The 25,109-nt window shown below is 36.0% G+C and overlaps 1 protein-coding gene across 11 annotated transcripts in view; it reads right to left on the reverse strand.

Annotated features, from left to right (window-relative positions):
• The window catches only part of LOC149212079 (MADS-box protein SOC1-like), a 420,374-nt gene that overhangs the window by 220,978 nt on the left and 174,287 nt on the right, over positions 1 to 25,109 (reverse strand). For 10 of the 11 annotated variants that reach the window (XM_089391705.1, XM_089391704.1, XM_089391703.1 and 7 more), the window contains 4 exons: positions 22,961 to 23,042; positions 12,055 to 12,116; positions 11,848 to 11,947; positions 11,720 to 11,761 (listed from right to left, as the gene is read on the reverse strand). In XM_089391705.1, coding sequence (XP_089247831.1) covers positions 11,720 to 11,761; positions 11,848 to 11,947; positions 12,055 to 12,116; positions 22,961 to 23,042 — 286 coding nt within the window. The remainder of the gene's footprint in view (positions 1 to 11,719; positions 11,762 to 11,847; positions 11,948 to 12,054; positions 12,117 to 22,960; positions 23,043 to 25,109) is intronic. The other variant, XM_089391708.1, reaches the window with a different exon arrangement.

Consider the following 25,109-nt stretch of genomic DNA (forward strand, 5'->3'; position numbering starts at 1 on the left):
GGCTTACAGTCTATCATACCAAATCTTTTCAGAATCTTCACCACATATTTTCCTTGAGATAGAAAAATTTCCCTTGGCTTCTGCCACACTTTAAGTCGTTGGTTCTTCATTTAAAATTCAGAAGCCAACTCCCTCTTACATTTTTGAATGAGAGGGTATGCACCTATTAGAAAGAGGTCATCCACATACAACACCAATATGAGAGGCTTGTCATCTTCAACCTTAAAGTAAAGGTTAGGATCGACTTCACCACTAGTGAATCCCAACTTCATCAAGCAGCTATCGATCCTCTCATACCATGCTCGAGGTGCTTGCTTCAGCCCATAGAGATCCTTCTTCAACCTGCATACATGAGATTTTCAATCATAAATCTCAAATCCTTCGGGTTGCTCCACATAGACCTCTTCCTTGATCGAACCGTGCAAGAACGTGATCTTGACATCCATCTGATGTAGGTTCTATCCTTGTGAAGCCACAAGGGCTATGATGAAGCAGATGGTCGTATATCTGGCAACAGGTGCAAATATCACGTCATAGTCTATACCTTCCTTCTGGGAGAAACCAAGCACAAAACAAGCCTTATACTATTCTGTGCTTCCATCTGCTGCATGCTTTATCTTGTAAAGCCATTTAGAAGTAACAACTGTCTTGTCCTAGGGTCTGGGAACTACTTCCCAGACATCATTCTTCATAATAGACTCATATTCTTCGGTCATAGCATTCTTCCATACTTGATGCTTGATAGCATCTGAGAATGATGAAGGCTCATTTTGTATGATCATGCTCATGATGGTCAGGTATCCTTGATACCTGTTAGGTTTCTTACTTTCACGTAAGGTTCCTCAGGGTGCAGCATGTCCTTCAACATCATCAAGTATCCCCCTAAACCATGAAGGCCTCTTCTTAGAAGAGGAAGGCTCAGGTGGATAAATAAGATCCATGGGTTCCTCCACATCATCCACCCATAGAGACAGCTTCCACAATCGTACGGTTCTTCCTTTCTGCCACACCATTTTGCTCAAGAGTATGTGGTGTAGTAGTCTCCCTCTTAATGCCAGCCTCAGATATACCTGAGTGAACCAACTGTAATATATTGGAGGTCTTGCTTTGGCTTGAGGGGAATGGTCCCCTTTTGAGCTTTCCTTTGGCACATCCTGGACATACACCTTCTTTCTCTACTCGAAATTCGGGCATCCTTGTCACCATTTGTCTTACACCGAGTAGAGCTTTATAATGAAGGGGGGAAAACCTCCGATGCAAAAGTTCGGACTAAAGAGATGTGTCATAAGATATGACACATAGCGGACTTCCATCGACCTGATATAATGAATCAACACAAAACCCAAGAGTAAAGGCATCTTTAACATTATTTTTTCATATATGTACCTTGCCATCACTGAAGGTTACCTTGTAGCCTTTGTCTTCCATTTCCGAGATGGACACCAGGTTCTTTTTGAGGTCAGGTGCATTTAATACATCCTAGAATTTCTAGTATTCTTGAATGGTTGTCCCCTTCCTTGATTCCCAACTCTTCTCTTACCTTTGCTATTGAATTTGTCATTCCATTGATTGCCATCAGAGGGATTTTGATCATCGTCCCAGTGTGAGTCCTTTCTATCAGGGCACTCCCTTGCATAGTGACCTGCTTTATCACAGATGTAACATCGTCCTTTTTTTCCACCCTTAGGTCCAAGATTTCCTTTTGATTTAGTCCTTGAATTATTTCTTTTCTTAGCATGAGAAGAAAATGCAGCAGGAGGACCTTTAGGCATGGGCATTTCTTGCTCTTCTACCCTTGTTTCTTCTTGAATGCATCTAGCCATTAATTCCTCTAAACCAAGAATTACATTATTGTTCAGAAGAGTAGCCTTGAACATGTACCATTTGGATGGTAATCCTCCAGGAGTCGTGAGTGCCATTTCTCTGTCAGTAATAGTCTCCCCAATAGATAAGAGATTGTTCTTGATCTCGGTGATTCTTAAGAAGCATGCTTGCATACTCTCATCTTTACCCTTCTTGATTTCCCTCAGCTTATATCTAAGAAACAAAAGCTTGATTTGCATCATTAACTATAAATAAACTCACCAGTCTATCATGGATTTCCTTGGAGGTGTCTAGTTCAGAGATGTAGGCCACCAAGTGCTTGTCGACAGAGTCCTGGATGATCTTCTTTGTTTTGACTTCTCCATTTTTCCATTTGTTCCAGGCAGCAAGAGGTGCATTTGATGGAGGCTCAACATTATTGACTCTTACATGGTCCAGCACTCCTTGATCTTCTAAAGTTAGATCGATAGATATCTTCCATCCGTGATAGTCAGCTTTCTCACGGAGCTTGTCTTTAGCAGAAAAGAGTGTTGAGGACCCCATAGTTATTTTAGGATAGCCTTTCCAATCTTCTCTTCGGTGATTGCTCTTGCTCTTGCTCGGGCTTTGTCTTCACCTCAGCTCCGATACCATGTTAATGTATGGTATGTTCTATGCTTATAGAAGTTTACTTTTCTTTCTTATTATAATCCACAGATTAGAAATCACATGTACATAAAGTAAAGTGCAGATAGAAAATTAAACAATCAACAGAAAACAAGCCAAGACAAGAGACACAAGAAGTGGCGGCTAGCCAGGGACAAACCCCACAATGTGTAGGGAAACCCTTTGATCAAATCCTCTTTTATCCTCAATAATTTAGCAGAGAGAAATAGTACAATAAATCTGATTTATATCAACAGTAGAAAGCCCTAGATCAGCAGCATCAGCATTAACAGCTTCATCATCAAACTAGGGTAGACAATATCTCGCAAACCGACCGTCGGATCAGCTTGATTCCACCACCAAACATTCTAGCTTCCAAAGGAGGTTCATACGAACTTACAATTCAGTTCAAATGAGGAGATATTCTAGTCCACACAAGTCAAACTTCACTTCTGCAGTTGCAGCTTCAGTTTCAGCAGCTTCCTTCAAACTAGGGCAATCGATATCTTGCAAACTGTCCGTCGGATTGACTTGATTCCACCACCAAAAGTTGTGGCTTTCAAAGGAGGTTCAGTTGAACCTACAACATAGTTCAAATGAGGAGATATTCTAGTCCACGCAAGTCAAACTTCACTTCTGCAGTTGCAACTTCAGTTTCAACAGCTTCCTTCAAACTAGGGTAGTCGATATCTTGCAAACCGTCCGTCGGATTGACTTGAATCCACCATGAAAAGTTGAAGCTTTCAGAGGAGGTTCAGATGAACCTATAGCACAATGCAGATGAGGAGATCTTCTAGTCCACATAGGTCAAACTTTACTTCCGCAGTTGTAACTTTAGTTTCAGCAGCTTCCGGCTTCACATGTGTGAGGGAGAGACCCTTTTCTGCGCAGTAGAGAGACAGAGATGTGATGAGATGAGTGAGTCCATGTTAGGCCCCTATACTACTAGGGTAACCCGTCATTGTTATTAGTACAACCCCCTTATTATATTGATGTACCCATGTAGTGCCCATATTGTTACTATTGTGCCCCATAGAAGCCCACTATTGTTATTATTGTGCCCTTACATTATTATTGTTATGTCGGCTCTGATTATATTATGACCCCTTAGACTCATATATATAGAAAGGAGGTCTTTTCATTTGTATCATCCAATAATTGCTCATTTATGTAATGTAAAGGAGGTTGCCCCCTCAAAGAGACTAAATTCTAAGGTGTTGATCTATCTTTTCTACCTTTTTGTGAGCTGGTTTCATAACATTTGGTATCAGAGCTTTGGATTCTAGGGTTTCGCTGCTCCAAATAGGTCATCATGGAATTTTCACTATAACTTTTTTTTTGCAACGTTTCATAAGCAAAAAAAAAACCCATTTGATATGAAATCACACTAAACCTCGAGTCCGAATTTCAGAGCTTTACATGCTATATTTGCGGAGATATGATCTGAGGAAGTTGGTCTTTTTGCAGACTCCTGAATTACATTCCAAACAGGTGACCTAAGGAAAATCATCATAACTTTCTCTTAGAGCATCGGATTGAAATTTCGTAAGAAGGTACAGAAAGAGGACACACTGTAGTTTCCTGTGTATATTTTGTAGACTCGAAGGTCAAAGTAGTGACACGAGGCACTTCATAAAATTTCGTTCTTCTAAAAAGGTCTATAATTAGGTCACTGTGGGAGATTTGGCATAACTCTTCCCTGGAGAATCCAATTTGGATCAGACTGATGGCGTTGGAAAGAGGACGCATAGGGCTACTGTAAGTCGCAATTTCAGGGTTGGAAGAACTGAAATCACAGAGTTATAGTCATTTCAAGATCGAGCTCCTAAAATCAAGAAAAGGCGATATGAGGAAGTTTGATGGCAAGGATCCAATAAATTGGATACTTCAGATGGAGCAATATTTTGATCTACATGGTGTACCACTGTTACAAAAGGTATTTATTGCATCTTCATATTTAGAACCGGATCAATTTTTATGGTATAAAGGGCTTTATTATCGTAAACAACTTGTTACATGGTCAATTTTCACAGAGGAAATGATAGCACATTATGAGAATACAAAGAGCAACACCTTCTTTAGAGCAACACCACAACAATTGGAAAGAGTAAAAGGGATTTGTTACATAGTGGAAAGATGGAAGTGTTGTTTCTCCTAACCTTCCACAACCTACAAGGGTTACACCATAACAATTGAAAGAAAAAAGAGAAAAAGGGCTTTGTTACAATTGTGATAGCAAATGCAGTAAAGGTCATAAGTGTGCTGAGAAGAAATTATTTTACATAGAGTACGAAGAGGAGGAAGAAAAGGACCAAGAAACATCAAAAGAAGAGGATATATGGCAGGACCCAACCCTAGAGAAAGAAGAAATGAATCAGACCATATCTTATAAAGCATTGGCAAGAATTACAACTCCTCAAACTCTCAAGATAGAAGGACATATCAAGAAGAAAAAGGTGCAAGAAGTGAAAGATCACATCAAGCATCAAGAAATGAATCCGACCATATCTTGTAATGGATTGGAATAAATACCACTCTTCAAACTCTAAAGATAGAAGGACATATCAAGAAGAAAAAGGTGCAAGAAGTGAAAGATCACATCGAGAAAGAAGAAATGAATCCAACCATATCTTCTAATTCATTGGTCGGAATTACCACTCCTCAAACTATCAAGATAGAAGGGCATATCAAGAAGAAAAAAGTTCAAAAAGTGAAAGATCACATCGAGCATCAAGAAATGAATCCGACCATATCTTGTAAAGGATTGGAAGAAACTACCACTCCTCAAACTCTAAAGATAGAAGGACATATCAAGAAGAAAAAGGTCCAAGCAGTGAAAGATCACATCGAGCATCAACAACAAGTTCTCCAATTTTTAACGGATAACGCCACTTTGGTGCAAAATCGAATGAAACAACAGGTAGATCAACATCATAGTGAAAAATGTTTTGATGTAGGTGATTGGGTATTTTCACTGCTGCATCTCAAGCAAGCTATTTATGAGAAGGAAATGTTGGCAATACTATATACACTTAAAAAATGGTGACCTTACCGAATGGGAAGACACTTAAAGGTAAAAATGGATAATGATAGTCTTAAATGCTTTTTAGAACAACTATTATCTTTAGAAGAACAAAAAAAATCGGTCACAAATATGTTGGGTTATGACTTTGACATCATCTATAGAAAATGGAAGAAAACTTTTGTTGCAGATGCACTCTAAAGAAAGGATGTGAATGTGGAAGCATTGTTTTGTGCTATCTCTATTATCCATCTAGATTGAATAAACAAAGCAAGGGATGAATGGAAGAAGGAGAAAGAAGTATTGCCACTCATTCAAAAGTTGCAAAAGATCCCAATTCAAACAATATTGCCAGAAATTGAAGAGGAAGGAAAAATCATATTGGAACCTAGAGCAGTCACGGAAACAAGAAATCGATAGCTACGAAACGATCAATTTTAGAGTATCTCATCAACTGGAATAACTTACCCACTAAATATTCCACATGGAAGGACAATAATTTTATACAGAAGCATTAAGAACTACTCAAGCATTGAGGACAACACTTTTTGAAGGAGAGGGGCATGTTAGGCCCCTATACTACTAGGGTAATCCCTTATTGTTATTAGTACAACCCCCTTATTATATTGATGTACCCATTTAGTGCCCATATTGTTACTATTGTGCCCCATTGAAGCCCACTATTGTTATTATTGTGCCCTTACATTATTATTGTTATGTCGGCTCAGATTATATTATGACCCCTTAGACTCATATATATAGAAATGAGGTCTTTTCATTTGTATCATCCAAGAATTGTTCATTTATGTAATGTAAAGAAGGTTGCCCCCTCGAAGAAGCTGAATTCTAAGGTGTTGATCTATCTTTTTTATCTTTTTGTGAGCTGGTTTCATAACAATCCAAATGAGGAAAAGTCCTCCTATATTTATACACAACGTTGGTGTTTGAATAGATGCGATTGTTGGGCTTCCAAGCCTACATGAGTTGTAGGTTGGCTTGATAATAATTCCATATCTCCATGAATATTTTATTAATATTTTTAACTAACTACTATCATAAAATTATTTTTATTTATTTTATTTTAAGGGATTGGTCCCCCTAGGGTAACTTTTTTCCCTTAAATTATTAAAAAGGGTTTTGATCCCGGTACCTAGTCAAAAGTAGTTGTTGGTCTTTTTAGCCGTTGGAGGCTCTGCTCTGTCTATTTAACTTGCTAAGCTGGATCTGTTTCTTCAACTTGTTCTAACGATGAACCACACTGGTTGGTTCGAAACGCGTCGACAAATGGTGTTTCATGTGATCTTCGCCGAAAAATCTTTTGTAAACTTGATATGGATCACAGAAGCCTAAACTCTACTAATAATTCCATAATCAAAATAAATTCATATCTCCATGAATACTTATCGGAATTGGATGATCTTTATGCCAATCCTACACCTCTCGACAAGAGGAATCTAATGAACATATTATCAGCCATGAATAAGATGACCCACATGAAGTTTGGCCGTAGTTGCCAATTTTAACATGCAAAGAAAAGAGGGTAAGATTTACACCTAAGATTCTTACCATCTCTTACATGACAAATGTTTTTCTAATTGGCGTAGGTAAAGTAGACTATTCTATAAGTTTTTATTCTTTTTCAAAATTTTCTTTTGTATCTTCTGCGGTTATGTTACCAATGTATGCAAACCAAGAGAGTACATTATGGCATTAAATATTCAGGAAGTTTAATTATAGGTAACTCCAACAACTCAGTTGAGAAGAAATGGTTATAGGGATTCCCAACATTCAATTTTGCAAAGGCGTTTATCATGGCTACATTATGGTAAAACATCTGAAGGAAAAATTCGAGAAAGGAAAGGTAACAAAGGCATCATCAATCAGCAAGCTTGTGCACAACAATATTACTGGATCTCTTCCTGAACCATCTATGAGTAAGGTGAGGTATGTTCTTACACTTATAGATGATTTGTCACACTATACTTGGGTCTATTTTATTAAATCCAGGTCAAAATTATTTGCATGTTTCAAGAAATTTAAAGCACATGCTGAAAATCAGGCAAGGAAAGGCATCAAACAATTGCACACAGATCATTGAGGGGGGAATGTGAAAATGACATGGAAAGACTTTGTTTAGATGTAGTTATTCAGCTACAATTCATAGTGGTACACATTCCATATCAAAACAACATGGAAGAAAGGAAGAATGAGCCACTAAAAGAAATGGCCAACTGCATGTTGCATGCAAGGTCATTACCTTCAAAGTTATGGACTAAAGAAATTGACTATGTCATTTACATCCATAATAGAGTACCACAAAAATACATTAAGGGGGAAATTGGATTGATTATGATGAGACATTTGAACTGGTGGAAAAAAATGGACTCCATTAGGATGACTCTTGTAATTACAGTAGCAAGGAAGTGGGAGGTTCACCACATCGATGTGAAGAATGGATTTCTTCACGGTGATATTAATGAAGAAATCTATATGGAGCAACCAAAAGGATATGCTCAAGAATTATCATTAGTGTGTAGACTGAAGCGATCTTTGTATGGCCTCAAACAGTGACCTTGTGCATGGTATTCGAAGATGGACTCCTACCTTCTCTCCCAGGGTTTCCAACACTGTAAGTTTGAACCAAATTTTTATATGTTGAGAAACTTTGGTTCATTATTATTAATAGACTTGTATGTAGATGACTTACTTATCATAGGCAGTTCACTCTCAACAAACGTTGATGCCAAGTCTGCTCTACATGACAGGTTCTCCATGACTGACATGGGGCTTCTCAACTACTTTCTTGGTCTTGAGATTAGTCAGTCTAATTCAAGAATCACATTGGCTCAGTCAAAGTATGCATGTGATCTACTTGCTAGATTTAGGATGATTGACTACAATCCATCAACCATGTCTTTATTATTTGGAATTAAGCTATAATATGTAAGTACAAAATCATTGATAGATTGTACACCTTACAAGAAGTTGGTGGGTAGTCTTTTGTACCTCACTCACTCATGGACAAACATTTTCTATGTCATTGGAGTAGTGTCTAGGTAAATGAAGGATTTGCATGAACTCCATTGGAAAGCACCCATGATGATTCTTTGGTATGTTAAGGGAACCACAAATTATGGTATCCAATATGAAGCATGATGCTCATATGATATAACCGGATACACAAATTTATATTGACTAAGCAATGACACAAGTCACAAGTCCACTTTAGGCTATGTTTTTAGCCCTGGATCAGGGCTTGTCTATTGGTTGAGTGAAAATCGATCAATAATTGTTTTCTCTTTACTATAGGCAGAGTATAGGGGTCCAATGAATACAACCACACACGCTATCTGGTTACAACACTTTCTCATAGAGTTTGGCATACAATTTTGTCGAATGATAGTCATCTACTGTGACAAGCAAAGTACTTTAAATTTTTGCAAAGATTTGGTCCAGTGGAAACATACCAAACATATCTAAGATCACATACACTTCATTCAAGCCTTGATCTATAATTATATCATTGATCTGCAATATTGTTCCTCCATTGAACAAATTGTTGATAGTTTCACCCATGTTTCACCAAGCCCTTCACAGAACAACAATTTGTAGCATTTTGAGATCTTCTTGGTGAAAAGGCAACAATAACTTCCTAGTAGCTACCTTAGCAAGATTTGATGGGGGAGGGGGGGTTCCCATTGGGTTTTCCCTGTTTCCTCTTTTTTTTCTTATTAGGTGGATTGTATATTGGGTACCTAACATGGCTACATATTCTTGGTATCCACCTTATTTAATTTTTCACCTTAGCTAAGCTTTAGTGGGGGTATTGGTGTATACCATCTCTATATATTTTTGCTAATTTGTCACACTTAGTTTTAATTTAGTTAGACTAGTGGAGTCGAGTCACAGATGCATGAGTTTTACTTGTCTTCACTATGAGTGGAGTCATGCATGAGCCATGAAATAGTAAACTGATGATTGCATGTTGATTCTCTAGTTAACTAGGACTAGGCGTCACTGGACTTTAGTATAGTTCCACTTATGCATGAGGATTCTATAGTTATCTCTACTAGTTAACTAGTTTACTCTACTAGTTAATTAGGCCTATACTTGAGAGATATTATCCATGCACAATGACATCCAACCAAAGCACATGTCCTCATGGATGCTATATATCATTGTATTCATATTTCATTTTTTTATATAGAGATATAGCGAAAAATTGAATTCTAATATCTTTCCCAATCTTTTGTTATTAGCTTCCAATTGTTGCTTTTGTTTCCACCTAGATTCTCTTTTAGCTTTAACATAATACTTTACATTTCCCTTCAAGCCTTTTTTACTCATGTTAGAATGACTTAAACTTGCAATCTCTAATTATATTTGCTAATAATTGAACCATTTTAAAGAGTTGTAACCTTATTATATTCATGAAATAATTTTAGTAACTCTTAGACAAGATTTGCACATACATAAATTCAAAACTTACCAATCTACCATTTCAGCTTTGGACAAAGACTACAGAGGAAAACGAGCAATGTAATATGTTGGTAATGAATATCATAGAAGTTGTTGTAATCATAGAAACAACATCTGGCTAAGAAGAGGTCGGTGCCTAGGACATCTATACAAAAGGATGAAAATGTTGCTTGTTGTCCAGTACGTTGTTACTCAGAGATATTTTATAATGGATGAAAACTTTGCTTGTTGTCTCATACATTGTTACTCAGAGATATTTTATAAAGTGCAAGGGAGGCTCTTGGAGAAAAGGACACCTTTCTGGATGGCCACATTATCTAAGAAAATGAACCTAAGGATATAGTAAGCTGACATAGTGAAAAAGTGGAAGATTCAAAATAGAAGGTTGCAGTGGCAAAATCTTTTGTAATAAACCTTAGCCGAAAATATGAAAGACATAGAAGATGAAAAATATGAAAATATGGAGCGCAATTCAAGGTTATTTGAATTAGAAATCTACAGGTACCATAAGCTTTTCAAGCCAAGTAGCCAAGTATCTTTGTCTGAATGTAAATAACCAGAGGCTTCTTTACACATTTTCAAGAGAAGAAAAAACATAGAATGACTTACATTAGAAAAAGAAGCACATATCATGTTCAAAAGGCAGTTGGAATCATCCATAACACTTTATTAATTCTCCAAGAAAATATTGATACATTGCACAAGTATTTCTCTCTAAGGCTGAAATTCGAAACCATAAAATTAGTTCCCTCATGTCTTTTTAAATTAAACTTTACATTGAGGATAATTACAAAAACTGTTAACTATCAAGAACTGTTATAGAGTTTTGTGAACCCTATAACAGGTCATTCCTCCTCTATCTAAAACTATCCTCACCTATATGGATTCATTATTTAACAATATCAAGAACTGATTTCAAACTACTTTCAAAACTTCTTTTAACTTTACTTGGTCCTTATGAGGACTCAAAGACCAAACCTAGGAATTAAAATAATTTAACTTGAAATTACAAAATATAATATATTTTCCAAAATAAAATATATACTGTGTCTTCATTCGGTCACATAGGATTTTTGTGGAGGGTCACTTGGTAATCATGCTCGCTTGCCGCAAACCAAGGGAGAAACCATTTACCGATCACAAGGGCACACGCAGTGGTAAATAACATTGCCCAATCGTGTTATCGGGGATGATCCCGACTATTGCTCTCCCAACAGTGGTTTACGGCCACTTACTAGAGCACTCACCAGCATAACCTTAGTTCATTTCGTGATGTCAGGTTCCTTGGGTGTGGGGTCCTAATATGACTGATGGCATCGCACTTGAGAGTTGCTTTCTCTTTAAACCTGTGTCTTTTCCGCCCCAAGGATCTAGCCCACCACTCATAAAATATTAAATAAGCCTCCTATAGTGAACCAACCACCTTGAACCAAAATACTTAATTTTTTTTAAAAATAACATTCAAAAATCCCAATAACTTGTTTTTTTTGGTATTTCTTTATATATTTTTATTTTTTTTGACATATAAGATTTTTTTTAATAAATTTGAAACAAAATGAAAACTACCTACAACAAAAGTTAACACCTACATTTAAACAAAACGTAAATTGATATTTGTAATGTGGCCTACAAATAATATGAAAAACCATCTCTTTTCCCATAACATAAATTCAAACATATTCAAGTATCTTTATTAACGTAAGCAAGTCTGTACTTGTGCAATCTCAGTTGAGTCTGTATGGGAGATACCTTTCTTTCAAGTTGTTTTATTTGATCCACCAACATTTCGCTCTGATATGTTAAAACGTTAACAACAATTAACAAAATAATATTTACCCTTTAAAAAATACATGTTAACGATATCATGTTACAACTACCTTTCGTGCTCGTATATGGCTCAATCCTCGTCCAACTTCGCTCTCTAACTCATCTAAATCCTTCAATGCACATGATTCCAACTCCTCCCCTAACATCTTTCTACAGGCAAGTAGAAGAACACATACGAAAGCTTGTGAATAAAAAGACATTGATAAAGATAATATGCTTAATTCTATTGCATGGATCAACATTTAAAGTTACGCTACCTTTGTCTTGATTCAAGAATCTGAATCCTTTCTTCCATATTTGCAATTTCTCGTTTTAGATACTACAAATGAATATATAATCATGAAAACATGTTAGTCATTGAATATTTAGAGGGGGACAAAGGCCATATGAAATTTTACAGTAACATGTACTCATTGTCCGAATGAAAATTGGCTAAATCCCCCTTAAATTTCCTCTTGAGATTTTTTGGAAGTCACAAAAATATATAAATACAATGAAATTATTATTTAAATAATAATGAGTTAAAATTATAATAAAAATATCTATATATAATTTATAAAATTTTATATAGAATGTAATAAAATGTTTTGTTAAAATATTCTTTAATGTAAAATCTGATATATTAAAGATATAATCCTATTAAATTAAAAATATATATATTATATTAATTAAAAATTAAATTCTTATATAAAAAAGAAATATATCCATATTGTTATCTGATCTATTGTTATATTTATTGCGATAATGTTATATTTATTGTGATAATATGAGAGTTATCTATATCTACGCTGTACTCAAAATTTAAAAGCGCTTTAATATCATTTGTATTTATCACAGTGCAGTGATGTATTATCATTTGTATTTATCATAATAAATTCACTTTTTGAAATTATTGAAATAATTTCTAAATATTACAACAATGTGTATGTATGGCAATTAGAATAAAATTATCACCTGATTCCATTCCTGGCATTAATTTATATATTCCATTTTAAAATTTTATTTTTTAAAAAGTCGTTGAAAGGATTGAACTCTATAACGATATTGTCACCATTTTTCTTGGAGTAAACAACGGGAATCTATCATTACCATTTCCATCCATTAAGCATTTGCAAAATGATGTTTCACTTAAATCTATAAAAAAGTTTAATCCATAATTTCAAGTATATAAAAAAGTTTTGATTTTATTTTCTTTGCTTTTAAAACTTGATATAGTGTTTGCAAAATATATATATATTATATTATGGATTTAAGTTTTACGTAGTTTTGATATTTTAATGGTAGTGTCTTTGAAGTTATTTTATTACATAAGATTATAAATTTATTCCATATAGGTCTACAAATTTAACAAGTGTTCTACACATTTCAAAATTCCAAAGGTTTCCAAAGTTATTAGATCCAATGTGAGTAACTTTGATCCAATGTGAGAGTACGGTCTGATGGTCATAATAGAATGCGGCAAAATTACAAACCATGTGGTATGAAAATGTTTAACAGAATCAATTACTTGAAATATGACTCTGACAAAATCCAAACTAATGAGGTGGGGATTTTCATAGCATCTATCTTAGAAATTGTTCACATTGTAAATTAGACAATTTTTGAAATGAATAGGAAGAGAGATCAAAGGGAAGAAGTTAGTCTTGTCAGTCTGTGCATGCAAGTTTGTTCCACCTCCATCACACGCTGATTTTCGGACTTAGTGTCAATTGTTGGTTGAGAAACTTCCTCTAGGAATTGTGTAATTCTGGAGGGGAACCAGCCTTCTCTCTAGAAATTGCGCAAACATAGTTGGACACCTAGCTGGGCTGCAAAATTGCACAATTCTTCCTGATAGTCTTCCTCTCAAAAATTGCACAATTCATCCCAGGACAGTTGCTCAGCCCAGAAATTGTGCAATTTTGAGCAGCAGTGCTCCCAGAAATTGCACAATCCCTCTAGGACAGCTAGCCCAACAGCTAGGATAAATTCCACAAATCAATCAGGCAGCCTACTTGGCTCAGAGATAGTGCAATGCAGTTAGACAAGCTTCCTTGATAAAATTGCATAGTCTGACCCAAGATAGCTGCTCAGCCGAGAATCTATGTAATCCTAGGAGACACTCACCTATACCTCTAAAAAATTGTGCAATCCCTTTGGGACAACCATCTCTACTCAGCCCAGAAGCTGCACAGATATTCATCCTAGGCTCGCAAACCGATGCATGTGCCTTCGAGTTGACCAGACTGCTTTTCCCAAGGTAGCATGCAAAAGGATCCCTTGATTCAAGGATCTATTTTTAGCAGCTAGAGGTTACATGCAAAGATCATTTTAGAAACCTCCCGCTAAGTATCTCTTTTCCTAGATTTGTGGCATTTGCATCACAACCATGATTTTATCAAAACTCATCAACCGGATGCTACATAGCTCACTCCTCACATCGACCTTGCAGCTATGACATCCCACATTGCATCTAGGAGTTGATCGCACATTCAACTCAGTTGTTTCGGGGTAAGCCTGCTTTTCATTTCTTGCGCGGTGTTTCTGTCGCTTTTTTTGTTTCGATTTGTGTGAGTGTTCTCTACTTGATTTCAGTGAGTGCTTAATGTCGTTTTGATGTATGTTAGCTTGTACAAGCACCATTTCAGTTTTCGTTCGCATCTCACTGCTATTGCATGCATGACATTGTTTTTCCGTGGACAGTCTCCATTGCGACGGCTCGCTTCACACACATGCATGGATTCATGTTTTATGAATCTTGCACTTGTTGTTTGCATGTATGATTATTCACTCCTGTTTTCACTCATCCTCATCATGCATTCAAAATTTTCATGTCTTAAGTCACTTAAGTCACTCATTGGCTGTTTTGGGCTACCTTGGCCTAGAGCATGCCTTTGCCTGGCTAGCACTATGCATTTCCGGAAGTGAAGGCTCTGCCTTTCCTCCATAAATTGTGCAAGTCTGGTCCAACACTGACCTCTAGGCGTACATTGTAAAATTCTTAGAGGCAGTCTCCTACTGGCCCTAAAAACTGTGTAATACAGTTTGTTGGTTGCATGTCACTATTGACTACGACTCTGCATTGTACAGTTTCAATCCCCACCAGGCCAGGATGGATTGTGCATTGTGTTGTTCCAGTAGTCAGTCAGCCACCCGACAGCCCAGACTGTCCCTTGCGCATTTTTGGCAGTCAGTCTCCCAACCTCCTCGTGAAAATTGTGCAATCTTCACAGACAGTCACACACGTATGTTGCATATCAGTCCTCTAGTTTGTTTTGGTTTTCGATTGACAGATCTCTTGTCATGATCATTGCTATGTCTCCAAGTATCACAAGGTGTTCGTCTCCCTCTCAGCAGCACAGGTACAATGGCTTCCTGGAGAGCAGAGTCGATGACACCGTTCAGAGCACAACTAGCGTTGTCGTCAATCAAGTCTCTATGAACTTGCATATCCACGAAGACATCAAGTTGTTCATGGACAAGGATATCAAGATGAATGGCTACGAAATCATAGCGAGCAGCAGCATCAATAGCAACAGAAGGCAGCACACCTGCAAGAAACAAATGCAAGTGGAAGGTTGTTCACAACATAGAGGCAAAGCAAAGACGCAAGTTCAAAGCAGATCCACTGATGTCGAAAGCATCTTTGGAGATTGAGGATATGAGGTGACAGAGCGACATAGATCATGTGAAGGAAGAGAGAGAAACAGAGAAGGAGTTGCATGTGTTGAAGCAGCAACTCAAGGAAGAACAAGATCTGCGCAAACAAGAGAAGGCGTTATAGTAGGAATAGGTACAACAAAAGGCGCAACATGCACAAGCAAATGAAACTGCACCCGTACAAGTTATGGATCCATCCCAGTAGCTGGCAGGAAGCAGACAAGGTGAGCAGTGTTGTTGATCGCATGCAAGGTGTTAGCGTTCCATAATTTGAAGGTTTAAGTAAAAACGACGGAGACAACATCAAGACCACTTTCGAGTTTAGGATCTAGCCCTCCTAAACTCAGAGAGGGATCTCCCTTTGAGATTTAGCTTTGTTTACTAGGAATTTCAGGCTAGTTATTGGGCTCAAAGCTTGATTTTGAAAATGGTTTGGTTGGAAGATCAAGAGGAATCCATTGGACAATGCAGTTAATAAAACTAACTGGATATGTATCAAAATTTAAATGAGTTTCATAGGGAAAGCTAGGTATAATAAATGGATCTTTCTAGAGTTTAAATGGATGGTGGAAAAGAAAAAATGTAAGTCTTAGTAGAGAACAAAGAGAAATTAAGAATTCTTTATCCTAACTTCAGAGGAAAACATTAAAATTAACAACAGCCAAAATAGAGTGCTCTTGATAACAAATCCTATCTATAACAGTTTTTGTTGATTAATTAAGATTTAGAAAAATAGAGGAACAAAATAACAAAAGTTAAACAACATAATAGGGGAAAACATCACCAGGTAGTATGCCACATGAATCTTGTGAAAGTTCCTGGTATTATTGATAAGTCCATTTGAGCTCAATGAACAGCTTTACATTGGACAATAGATTTTTTCGTAAAAATCCCAACCCTTTCTTACTTCAAATGATGAAGTATTTATACAAATTCTAAACTAAAATATCTTGATAAAAATCTCAAGCTCTCTTTACAAATATCCTAAACTGTTTTACACAAATAGAAATGAAATGTAGGACATTTAAAACTAGTGTATCTACTTCGCACTATCATTATGGATTTATGTTGACAAAGAAAAGAAATTCGAGTTTGATTGCAACTCTTATTTGGTGAGGTGGCTAAATTTCTTTGAGAATTTTCCTCCCGAAATTATTTCTCAGTTTCCCAAAATTCAGCGCCAACTATTTCCAATATTCTTTGCAAAAAGGTCACTGAAACAGGACTTTGCACAGTTCGAAAAATAGGTTGTAAATATGTAAATGTATTTCTCATTCTGTAATAGATGTGTAGAATATTAAGTATGTTATTGTACCTTGGCATCTTAGGAACACAAACATCCTCCAGTTTCTCAAGAGTCATCTCTGATTGGCCACAATATGTTCTGCAAAAAGTATGGCTAAACAGGAAAATTTAGGAAAATATATCTCTAAAGATTCATCTGTATATCCCAAACCATAATATCTATTAGAAAACTGAAAGAGGTTTTTGTACACGAGAATGTTGAGAGAAAAAACCTCTTTCAGTTTCTAAAATATCATCGTCATTGGTTTGGAAACCATGTTTGAAATCAATGTGGCGTATAGGAAAAAGAATAGTTTCAACTAATCATTAGAAAGATGAATGACATGGATGCAGGAGGTGACGTTGCAATCGGGGAATGGAGGGTAACATAACAAGGAGTGCACAGGAAATATGGTGGGAAAGGAAAGTGTTAAGCAGGAAGGTGGTAAGCAGTTTTTGGAGGGTGATCGGTGTGGTAGACGGTATCGTTGGGGGGGGAGAAACGCAAAGGGGAAGACATGTAGCATGGGACAGACGGGGTAAAACCGCCTTTTTAGACCCCCCCCCTGGTGGTAAAGCTAGGATGGAGAAGGGGGGCCAAAAAGGATTGTGAGCCGTCGATCTATGGAGCGAGAGGATCGAGGAGCGGGAAAGATGCAACTGTTTAACCCCATGTGACAAAATCCCTTTTTGTCGTTTTCAACCTTACAAAAAAATCAAACTATAATACCAAGGCCTTTATTATAGTTTTATTTAATCACATTTAAAAGATGTGATTAATGTTGATCTAAAGATGATCTGAGGTTGTTATTGATGTCAACCCAAGTAGCACTAGGGGCTACCCTAATATTGCAAGGGAATTTTTACTTGACAACTTACTCTATTTTGAGTTAAGGATCTTCTAAATAGATTCTACTCGTCGAGATGTTTCCATTGATATATGGCACGCCAAGTAATTCTTCACGGTTTGAGAGATATTCATGTTTGAAGTTATTAACCCCAGATAGTGGGCTAAAAACCTATGGGGTTGGCACTCATAATTGGTTTTTGTCAGTGAATAGTCAATAATTAATAAGTTTTTAAGCTCCTAAAATCCCTCCAACATTCTCTATAGAAGCCCTTCTCAACTCTATAAAAAGAAATCTTATATATCCTCCAAATGTAGTGATCGTGGCATTTTTGATATAACTTAATTTCTGTGATGTCTTAGATTCTATAATGAAAACCCATTTGATTTGAAATCCTGATGAATGTCATGACCGAATTTCAGATATTTATTTGCGATATTTTCATAGATATGATCTATGGGAGTTAGGGTTTTTGCAGGCTCCCAAATTTAATCACAAAGAAGTGACCTTGGGAAAACCGTCATAAATCTCTCTCTGAGAAAAGGATTGGAATTCTATAAAATGTGGCGGATAGTGCACGGATTGTAGTTTTCTGTATATCAATTTCAGTTTCGAAGGAGCAAACAGTCACACATGGCATGCCTTACAATTTCGCTCTACTGAACTAGTCCATAATTAGGTCATTGCGAGAGATTGGGCATAACTTTGCCTTGAAGAGTCCAAATTGGGTTAGACCTGTGCCATTCGAAAGATGACTCAGAGGGATACTACAAGACCAAAGATCACATATTGGGGATCTGAAATCACAAAGATACATCACATTAAATATCGTGCTCCTAGAAGGAGATAAAAACTAAATCAAGTGCTATCAAGGAGTGCAAAGGACTAGACTTTCTAGGGCAGCAAAGAGCAAGGTGCAGCAAAATGATGCAACAGAGGTAAGCTACAGGTAAGTATCGTTTGTATATGCATGTTCATTTCTTAATTGCATTAGGTTCTTTGTATTCTAATTTGTTGTCTTTGTTTAGCACTAACATATGCTTTGCAGGATGAGGTAAGTTTTGCTATTATCATGTCATGGGTATTTCCTTGAAGAATTTTTGCAGGTATTCTATATTCATCAAGAGAAGACTCAATGCATAATCTAATGTTCTGAAGAGTGAGAATGGGTAGCATGAAAAGAGCAGCAATCAAGGTGCAGAACAACAACAAGAAGTTCACCATATGAAGTCTGCAAGTGGGAAGCACTGCATACAATCATTGTAAAAGTATCAATGTACAGAGTCATTGTAAAAGCATCATTGTAAAAGTTGTACATGTCTATCTGCCAAGAGTTGAAGAGGAAGTGTTGGGAGGTCTAGGATCATCATTAGGTGGTTGTGTCATAGTTGGGGTTATGATCTAGTGTGTCGTCTTCTTCTACATCATTCTATATCATTGTAAAGTGCACCATTTTCCCTAGTATGGGAGTCCATTCTTCTTTTATTCTTCTAGGATGATAGGGTGGTGCTAGGGTGGTAAATGAAGTCACCAACAGGTTCAAGCCTGCAAAAAATTTAGGGTGGTAGGGTGATGCTAGGGTGAGTTGTAGCTCATTGGGTGTTGGAGCATCTGTTCAGTTGACTACTGAAGAATCTCGAGCATTGGAGCGTCCATCCAATGGGAGATGGAGAAGAATGCTTTTCTAGAATTCGAGGAAGTTGTTGCTTTTATTTCAGATGGGGCTGAAGATTAAAGAATTTATTAGAAAAGCATTCGGTGGTTTTTGACTCGCAGGGGGTTTTCCACCTAACTATTTGTGCCTCCTGGGTTCTTTTATTTACTGTTATTACTGCATAAACATTAATGATAATTGAAGATCAACTAATGCTCTGAAAAGATTTAAATGTGCTAATTTCTAAGGGATACAAATTTACCCCCCCCCCAGTATTTTCCAACACTTAATTTGATCTAAACATACTTAATTATCCTCTAATGCCGCATTTCATCTTGCAATCATATTTTTTTATTTTTCTTAAGGTTTTGACATTTTTGGGAAATAATTTACAATATGAAATATTATTTACAACATCTGAAATATAATAATAACCGTCAAGTGACCCTATAATAAGTATAGGACCCTAACACAAGGGAATTCAGTAGCATGCATATCATTGTGCACACGCATGAGATTCCACCCTTTTGGCACAGTCACCAAGGCAAAGACAATCAGCAAGTCCGACTAGAGTTGAACATGTATTCTGACAAGTTGATGCGCGCAGCCACTAGCACATGCTTGGAGATCAGCACATACATGATGCATCAGTATGTTGCTAGTCTAGATGCATTCAAGATGGTGATGTGCGTATTATCAGACGATTTGAACAGAGGAGCCATATCAGTGTACCCAAACGCAACAGAGGCAAGAGTTCGCTTTTAGCAACATGTCAGTATTGAGCGAATGCACACCATCACGGACTACCAAGCTTGGCATCACTTTACCACTGTCGACCATCATGAGGATGTTGAAGAGTTGGTCTCACCACAATGGTCTGAGCGTTAGTGATGTCTTGTAAGGCTTGTTCAAGCCATTTTGTCTCACATGGGTACATGTGCAGATTATATGTAACATCTTGTCAAGTGGAAATTTAAGTATTAATAGTTGAATGTAACAGTCATAAAGTAGTTGAAGAGTCATGAGGGTGGATGAAAGGTCACAAAGGAGAATGCCAAAGGTCACCGCACCCTTTGCTATAAATAGTCCCTCATAACTCATTGTAAAGGATTTTGGTCAGCCAAGCTTCCAAGAGGAGTATCTTAGAGAAAGTTTGGATGGTATTGTAATGAGCCTTTGCTTCTCCACTGTGCAGAGCTATTATATCTCTTTGGAGGAGTAGGCAGCAGTGACTGTAATGTTCCACTGTCGGAACTAGTAGTTGGTCATGGTTGTATTGTATGACTGGAACTTTCACTTTTTAATATAACAAAGATAGCATGTTTCATGCATATATCATATTGTATTTCAGCTATCTTGTTTACTCTAAATGATATATTTATTTGTTTGCCTACACATGCATGTGTAGCTATTTTCTGTATATGTATATATGAATCTTACTGAAATGTGTTGTTGGTTTAACCATCACTTTGGATTTCTAGCTTACTTGCCTTCCAGTTTCTGATGCATCTTTGCTCATGTGTTCCCTTCTTAACTCCGTTCTTTCACAAGTTTCTAAGGGGCGCACTCACCTCAACCTCCGTGTGTAAGAACTGTTCATGCACCTTCCTTGACTTGCTGCATATGTCACACCATTCCTACCAAAAATGACATCTTACTTGCCTCTGCGTGCAACCGCGGTCAAGGCGATATTGTACGACCCACTATTGGGACTCCTACACCAAACAGTCTGAGATCTACTTGGGACTTCTTACTGGGGAGATCCCCTGACATGTTGGCGGGTCCAGCACTATCAACATGTCCCAGGATAATTTATTATCAAATGTATTTGAGGAACATGAAGGAGGTCACTAGCTTTGTTCAATTGTACATGTCAAATAATCTAACAATGTCACATTTAGCTATAAGGTTCATAGTGAATGGAATGTGCAAGGTACATGTGTTGCAAAAATATCCTATTTATAAGGTTAATAGTGAAGTAAGAATAATATTATCTATTAGAGGGAATTGACAAATGTGAGTCTTCACTCCTAGAAGGATTAGTGATCCTTTATGCATAATTTTTCCTTGTCATTTGTGGATTGGCATACTATTATAGAGATTGACAATATTATTTTCTAAGAGGACCCATCAAAATGAATGTAAATGTTCTTGAGACTTTTTGGTATTATGGGAAGTGGACCTTTTGACGACTCTTTGTACATTATAGTTATTTGAGGCTATACGCTCTTCTTCCTCATTGGCAAGATGTGTAATAACATAGAGTAATGGTGAATCATCAGATTTCACAATGTTTGGACAATTTAGCTCAACCACAAAATTTTAGTGTTTGCATGTCTAGCGATTTTCTAGGTCTTCCCTAACAATGAAAAATTATTGAAAGGCAATCTCTCAAATAAGATCTAGCATTCTTACATTATGCTAGAAACAACAAAGTACCTCCTTTGGGATTGTTCAATTCTTATATCATGCAAGGAGTTGGTTTGGTTTGCGAATGTAGCCATTTTTCAAGTGATATTACATTCGTTAACATTGCTATTCGATGATTCCAAATCATTGTCTCATTCTCTTCCAATTGAGTTTGGAACTATTTAAGGATTTTACCTTGTTTATTCTTTAGAGACTTTAGTGGAAACATGTATTTTTCAATGAGGTTAGCTATTTATTTGTATTTTGTCAATTATGGAAAGAAGACGTACTATTACAATTTTTCACTGTTGATTTATGTCAATCAAAGATGGAAAGCAATTGAACATAGTTACATTAGAGAAATTTTGAGGTCTAAAATGGACCTCCTAAGGAATATCATAAAATAATAGTGGAAATAATAAAATAATATTAGATTACCTCATCAAGTTTTGGAGGGAAAAAAAGAAAAAACTATTTTTTCAACCTATATTTTTAACTTGTCTCCGTGTGATTTTACTCAAATTTTTAACGGGAGCACTCGTGGGATGCATAATTTAATTTTTCATCCAAGGAATACCCGTGTTGCATACTTTACATGAACTCTACTACATCAAAAATGTGAAATACATGAAAAAATGTGATTGCAATCATGTGTTTTCATGTAGTATACAAAATTAAATTCCACATCCAACTAGTGCTCCTACTTGAAATTTGAGAAAAATCGTAGGGAGATAAGTTGAAAAGTATATATATATATATATATATATATATATATATATATATATATATACACTCCAAATATGGTAAATCATCCCTCATAGTTGACATCGTCATATTGAATCCCATTGGTTCTTGTTAAGTTGATCTTTGTTGTACGGTTTTGTTTTGAGGCACATGTTTTACCTCAAAATTTCTCTGTCTATTCAATTTGTCCTTTTTTTCTACTTCATTTTTGAAGAGAATGTGAATCATTCTTTACTTACCCTAGTCATTTGTAAATAGTATTGTACTTTCCCTCCTCATTTATTATTTTGTCTCCGATGTAACTATTTTTCTCTAAATATAGGAAGTATTTTAATAAAAAAAACTATTACTAATACTTTTCTGTCATTGGACATGATTTCTTCCACATGTTCATAAAATGGTGAAAATTAATGAAATATTTAAGCTCAATTACTAAGAGAAGTACAACACAATGTATCATCTTATTGACTAATTGATCTTAGAATTAGGGATAAATTTATCATTTTGTAAATTAATAAAGAAAATAATTATTTAACGAAATTGTTGTTTATAGTTTTACACATATATCTAAAGTTGAAGAGTCACCTGAACATCTTGTCTTTCAGTTGTATTAGTAGTCTTACATTCTTCTGAACACTTTCCATATCTTTCCAACAATGTTTGAATGCTTCACAACACATAAATACATAAAATATCAATAGGTTATTCTAAAATCAACTCAATCGATTTATATAAAGAATCATCTATTTTCCATCATTGTAAATAAAATAACAAGCACCTGGAAATCAAATTAATTAATTTCTAGTTCACTTTTAAGTTCAATCACAATTTTATCTCAAGATTAACTTAGAAAAAAATGTATTATATATGACATTAGCAAAAAAAATATTAAAAATGGAAAGCTTGATAAATAATGAGATATGAAATAACTAGGGAAAATTTGTTAATTATCAAAATTAGACAACTACCTTAGACCATCTACAAACATAGACTTCCATTTCAGTGTGTGATTTGATTAACTAAAAGGCATTTTCCTTGTATGAGCTCAATGATTCTCATTTAGATTCCCTTGATTTACATGTTTTCATTCATCATGTTTGGAGCAGTATTCCATGTCTAGTTGGGGATCAGTGTTGTTGTTATGATAGGAAGCAAACATTTTAAGGATTGTTGAATTCATTTAGGTTAGGTCGACATGATTGGTTGCAAGTGTACATGAGAACATCAAAAGGTTGGGAAGAAGTTGGAAGAGGTCCATATATTCCTTGAGGAAGACCTATATAACATGTCCTTCAATAGGATGTAGCACACATGGAGTTGGTAGTGCATATGTATGAGGCGAATAATTCTATATGAACCGTTCCCTCCACAAGGTTCTGGATGATTCAAGAGGCAGATGATGACCCTATATTATTATTTGACTTATTAGAAAGGAAAGTGGTAGATGACACAGTTCTTGGTATTCAAATATCATGTGATTCACTTAAGAAATATCCCTGTAATGTTTAATGTATGTTAAGTGATCATTTCTAGATTTCCTTTTTTTTCTTATCCCTTAACAAAAGCAATCGTTTCTCCTAAATATGCTTGTTACAAGGTGGTGCCACACGTGGTATTTATTGTATAATGTGACAAGTTGGATATGGATTTCATGAAGGTTCATTTTTTTGCAACCCTTAGCTATATGAAAAATGGTAAATCTCAAGGGATTAATGGAATACCTTGTTATTTCTACAAGACAACATGAGATACTAGTGGAGAAAACTTTCATCGCCTAGATTCAAACACATTTTACTTAAAATTTTTAATAAAGTATTAATCAAGGGTTCATCAAGCTCATTACAAAGAGTGCTACCAGGGACACCATTATGAGATCATCACCAATAGTTTTCTTAAGTTTTTCTTACAAAATCAGGGCTAAGGAAATGGCACTATGGGTGGCGGATGCCATTGAGAAGGTTATGCATAAGGAATAAATAGGCTTTGTTAAGTGGTCACTTTATTCTGTATAAAATGATTTATATTTGGGAGGCTACAGGGTTGGTAAAAGGAATTTAGAAAGAAACCTCTTTCCTCATAATTAATGTTGACAAATCATATGATCATATTGAATAGATTCTCATTATCTACATATTTTCTCGCTTTGGTATTGGTTTGAGTGTGATGATTATAAACGTTATGGTTTCTTATTCATTGACATTTGTTATGATTAATAATACCCTCTTTGTATGTATTCTTATCCACTAGTAAATTTGGACAGGTTACCCCCTAGGACCAAATATCGCTTGATAATTAATTCCCCTAGTTATTTGTTTGAGGCTAGCCATCTCCAAGGAGAGATTTGAATTACCGAGCTTCAAGTTTCTTCTAGGATTGTGAAATATCACATTGCATATTATTATTTGCTCTCACTCTCTCTCTCTCTATATATATATATATGAGCTAACTAGGAGTAAGTGGTGGGTGTTAGTGATTTCATGTTTGTATTTTGCTAGGCCTTTTGAAATATGATTAGTGACCAAAAGAGTAATGATTGGTTGGTTATTCGAAATGAGCCTCGTGATTAGCTACTTCCCACTTGGAATTTTGTTTATCTAGGTGTCATAGTGAATGAAAGAAATAACAAAAAACACTAATAATATAAGTTCAATAGTAAATAAGTAAACACATCCTAAATTAAAAGCATGACCCATCAATTGTATACATAGCATCATATAAGTCATTTTCGTTACAT

The sequence above is a fragment of the Pinus tabuliformis genome, chromosome 1_1 (genome assembly GCF_031772625.1).
Source record: "Pinus tabuliformis cultivar Carrire ecotype Pingquan chromosome 1_1, CPIR1, whole genome shotgun sequence".
NCBI classification, from domain to species: domain Eukaryota; kingdom Viridiplantae; phylum Streptophyta; class Pinopsida; order Pinales; family Pinaceae; genus Pinus; species Pinus tabuliformis.